The following is a 4,227-nucleotide window of genomic DNA, read 5'->3' as shown; positions in this document are numbered from 1 at the left end:
TCGATCTCCGCTCACTGCAACCTCCACCTCCCAAGTTCAAGTGATTCTCCTGCCTCAGCCTCCTGAGTAGCTGGGATTACAGGTGTGCACCACCACACCTGGCTAATTTTTGTATTTTTTTATTTTTAGCAGAGACTGGGTTTCACCGTGTTGGCCAGGCTGGTCTTGAACTCCTGACCTCGTGATCCGCCCGCCTCAGCCTCTCAAAGTACTGGGATTACGGGCGTGAGCCACCGAGCCTAGCCTAATTTTTGTATTTTTAGTAGAGATGGGCTTTCACTACATTGGTTAGGCTGGTCTTGAACTCGTGACCTCAAGCAATTCATTTGTCTTGGCCTCCCAAAGTATTGGGATTACACATCAGCCACAGCGCCTGGCCCCACATGCTTTTATTACCATGTGACTTTGATATCCCTCCCATCAAGGGATGAGTTCTGTGTCCCCTCCCCTTGAATTTGAGCAGACTCATGACTCACTTGTAATTGATAGAATGTGGTGGAAGTCATGTTACATGACTTCCAAAGCGAAATCTGAAAAGGTGAGGCAGCTTCTGCTTTGCTGCAACATTCATGCTGCAGGCTGGAGGTACATAAGCGGCCTGCCTGCCCTGAAGCTGTTATGCTATAAGGAATCCCAAAGCAGTTTACATGGAGAGACCACATATGGAAGCTCTAAGCTGGGCAGCCTGTAATCTGGCACTCTGGGAGGCTGAGGTGGATGGATCACCTGAGGTCAGGAGTTTGAGACCAACCTGAGCAACACAGTGAAACCCCGTCTCTACTAAAAATACAAAATTAGCTGGGCATGGTGACACAAGCCTGTAATCCCAGCTACTCGGGAGGCTGAGGCAGGGGAATTTGCTTGAACCCAGGAGGCGGAGGTTGCAGTGAGCTGAGATTGCACCATTGCACTCCAACCTGGGCAACAAGGGCAAAACTCTATCTCGAAAAAAAAAAAAAAGGAAGCCCTAAGACACCATGAAGAAAGAGAAAAGTACCCAGCCAGCTCCTGACTGTTCTAGTTCCACCCACCAGCTGAATGCAACCTCATGAAAGACCCAGAGGCAGAACCATGCAACTGAGTCCCAAATTCCTGACCAACAGAAACCATAAGAGTTCATCGTGATTGTTGCCTGCCTGCCTGCCTTGCTCCTCTTCCTTCTCTCTCCTTCCTTCCTTCCCTTCTTTCCTTCTTTCTTTCCTTCCTTCCTTTCTTTCTCCTTCCTTCCTTCCCTTCTTTCCTTCTTTCTTTCTTCCTTCCTTTCCTTCTTTCCTTCCTTCCTTTCCTTCTTTTCTTCTTTCCTTCATTCCTTCTTCCTTCTTTCTCTCTTTCTCTCTTTTCTTTCTCTCCTTCCTCCCTCCCTCCCTTTCTCTTTCTCTCTCTCTCTCCCTCTCTCCCTCTCTTTCTCTTTCTGTCTGTCTGTCTCACTCTGTTGCCCAGGCTGGAGTAAGGTGGTATGGTCATAGCTCATTGCAGCCTCTACCTCCTGGGCTCAAGTGATCCTCCCACCTCAGTCTCCCAAGTAGCTGAGACTACAGGAACACGCCCCCACACCTGGTTAATTTTTTTTTTAAACGGGGTCTTGCTAATTTTCAGAGGACAAAATGAAAAATTAAATAAAAATAAAGATGGAGTCTCGCTATGTTGCCCAGGCTAGTCTAGAACTCCTGGGCCCAGGCAGTTCTCCTGCCTCGCCTTCCCAAAGTGCTGGGATTACCAGTGTGAACCATTGTGCCTGGCCTGAAATGAGAAATTATAAAAAGTGACATTAACTTTTAAAAAAAAGGGAAGGCTGGGCATGGTGGCTCACACCTGTAATCCCAGCACTTTGGGAGGCCACAGCAGGCAGATTGCTTGAGCTCAGGAGTTTGAGACCAGCCTGGGCAACATGGCAAAACCTCTGCTCTACAAAAAATACCAAAAAATTAGCCAGGCATGGTGGCACATGCCTGTGGTCCCAGCTACTCAGGAGGCTGAGGTGGGAGGATTGCTTGAGCCCAGGAGGTCAAGGTGGCAGTAAACTATGATCGCTCCACTGCACTCCAGCCTGGGCAGCAGAGCGAGACCCTCACACACACACACACACACACACAGAAAAAAAGAGAGAGAGAGAGCAGGGTGGACAAAAGCCAGAGGTGCATGCGCTCTGAAGACACCAAACAGCGGAGTCAGAGATCAGAGGGAAGACAAAGCCAAAAGCCAGGCAACAAAGATGAGAGAAATCTGGAGAGAAAAAGGTAAAGAAACCAGGAGAGACATAAAACAAGAAGAACCGTAACTGGAAATCTCAGACGCCCACACACAGCTGGGAAGTGAGACTCCAGGCCTAAGGCAGATCAGCACAGCTGTCAGCCTGCCAGATGCTGGCCGTAGTGGGGCTCACCCCAGCCCCCTCCCGTGCCTTCCACTAAGGTCTGCTGTTCCTACCTCAACATCAGGGGGCCTTGGTTCCCCCAGGCCAGCGCTGACAGAGGGAAGAGGCGGTGACAGGAACTGCAAACCCCTCAGGGACTCGGCAAAGGCTATCTCTCTTAAGGCGGACCCCAGCTCATGCCTGCCAGGCTTCTGGGCAGGGGTCTCACATTCTGTACTCTCCAGCAGAGGCTGCTGAAGCTCACGAAGACTAGGACTGTCCATGGCTTTGGGAAAACTCCCAAGAGGGGTTTCCTAGGGGTAGGGGGAAGAAAAAGACAAGTTGTAAAAGTCTCACTTCACTCAACTTCTGACCCCTTGCTTTAGAGAGACCCAGGCAGAGACTAGTGAGTGCAGTGGTCCTCAGACCCATTTTACAGATAGGGAAACTGAGACCCAGAGAGAAAAAAAGATTGGCCTCAGCTTACAAAGAGAACTTAGGACATTCAATTGTGGGCATTTCTCTCTCTCTCTTTTTTTTTTTTTTTTTTTTTGAGACAAAGTCTCAATCTGTTGCCCAGGCAGATCCACCACTGCAGATCCGCTAGAGTGCAGTGGTGCAATCTCAGCTCACTGCAGCCTCTGCCTCAGGGGTTCAAGCCATTCTCCTGCCTCAGCCTCCCAAGTAGCTAGGATTACAGGCACCCACCACCATGCCCGCCTAATTTTTTTTAAATTATTATTATTTTTAGTAGAGACAGGGTTTCACTGTGTTAGCCAGGCTGGTCTCGAACTCCTGACCTTAGGGGATCCACCAGCCTCGGCCTCCCAAAGTGCTGGGATTACAGGCATGAGCCACTGCACCCAACCAGATTCTGGGCATTTCTCAGGCAAAAGCCACATACCCATCACACTTATCCCAATAAGTTGCACCTGTTGAACCATGCCTTACACACTTACCTGCCCCATGAACACCCCCAACACCCATCCCAGGTTCATACCCTGTGACCACCTATCCAGATCCATGCACCCCTCCCAGTCACACACACACCCATACCCTGCCCCCAGTGCTGCCTGGAACTTCACTCTAGTCTACATTCCCCCTCCTCTGTCCCCTAGACCTGCCCCCCGAAGTCCCCTGCCACACAGCCCCATCTAGGCAAGCCCACAGCCCCATCTAGGCAAGCCCACAGCCCCATCTAGGCAAGCCCAGCCTCCACCTTCACATATTCATCTCCCAAAGGACTCCTTGTATATTTGCCCCAAACGTCAGCATCCCTTTCAGGCCCCCAACCTTCTTACACATTTATCCCAGTTGACTCCGTGCACAACCCTACTCCCCACTGCATCACAAACCACAGACACCTGTGCACACACACGCACCCTGGCACTCTCCCCTATTCTCATGACCTCTCTCATGCCTGCCTCACTCATCAGGCCCAGGCACCCCTGCCCTACTCCACCCACACACCCATGACTCCACACAACTCCCACACACGCACCAGCTCTCCAGAATCCTTGGCACACCTCGCCCCATAAACACCCTCAACCCCAGCACACATACATGTACACACGCAACACAACCAGGAAGAATATTCTTCTTGTCCTACCATCCCCCTGGGAGGTCCCCAAGCCTCCTGCCCGCTCATTACAAACCTTAACTGAGCCGATTTCCTCGCCAAAGCTTTGCCTTCTCATCCCCAACGCCAGGACCCAGGGGAGGGACTGTGACCCCCACCCACCTACACCCCTCGCTCACCGCTCACGATCACAGGCCGGGGGCCTCCTGAACCCCCGCAATGACACCCGCCCAGACCCTGCCACCGAGGGTCCGAGGGGCGCGGGGACCTAGCGCTTTGCTCTTCGCGGGTCTCG

At 51.7% G+C, this 4,227-nt stretch overlaps 1 protein-coding gene across 5 annotated transcripts in view; it reads right to left on the bottom strand.

The window, feature by feature from the left end:
* Positions 1-4,227, bottom strand: part of TMEM91 (transmembrane protein 91) — a 33,813-nt gene that overhangs the window by 3,127 nt on the left and 26,459 nt on the right. For 2 of the 5 annotated variants that reach the window (XM_011936522.1, XM_011936524.1), the window contains exons 1-2: positions 4,112-4,226; positions 2,428-2,667 (exon numbers count right to left, since the gene is read on the bottom strand). In XM_011936522.1, the coding sequence (XP_011791912.1) occupies positions 2,428-2,637 (210 nt within the window). In that variant the 5' untranslated portion in view covers positions 2,638-2,667; positions 4,112-4,226. Of the gene's footprint in view, positions 1-2,427; positions 2,668-3,654; positions 3,766-3,922; positions 3,998-4,111; position 4,227 lie in introns of those variants that run through there. The other 3 variants (XM_011936520.1, XM_011936519.1, XM_011936523.1) reach the window with 3 other exon arrangements.

The sequence above is a fragment of the Colobus angolensis genome, unplaced genomic scaffold, assembly GCF_000951035.1.
Source record: "Colobus angolensis palliatus isolate OR3802 unplaced genomic scaffold, Cang.pa_1.0 Scaffold154, whole genome shotgun sequence".
In the NCBI taxonomy this organism is placed as follows: domain Eukaryota; kingdom Metazoa; phylum Chordata; class Mammalia; order Primates; family Cercopithecidae; genus Colobus; species Colobus angolensis.
This window is presented reverse-complemented; position numbering and strand designations above follow the sequence as displayed.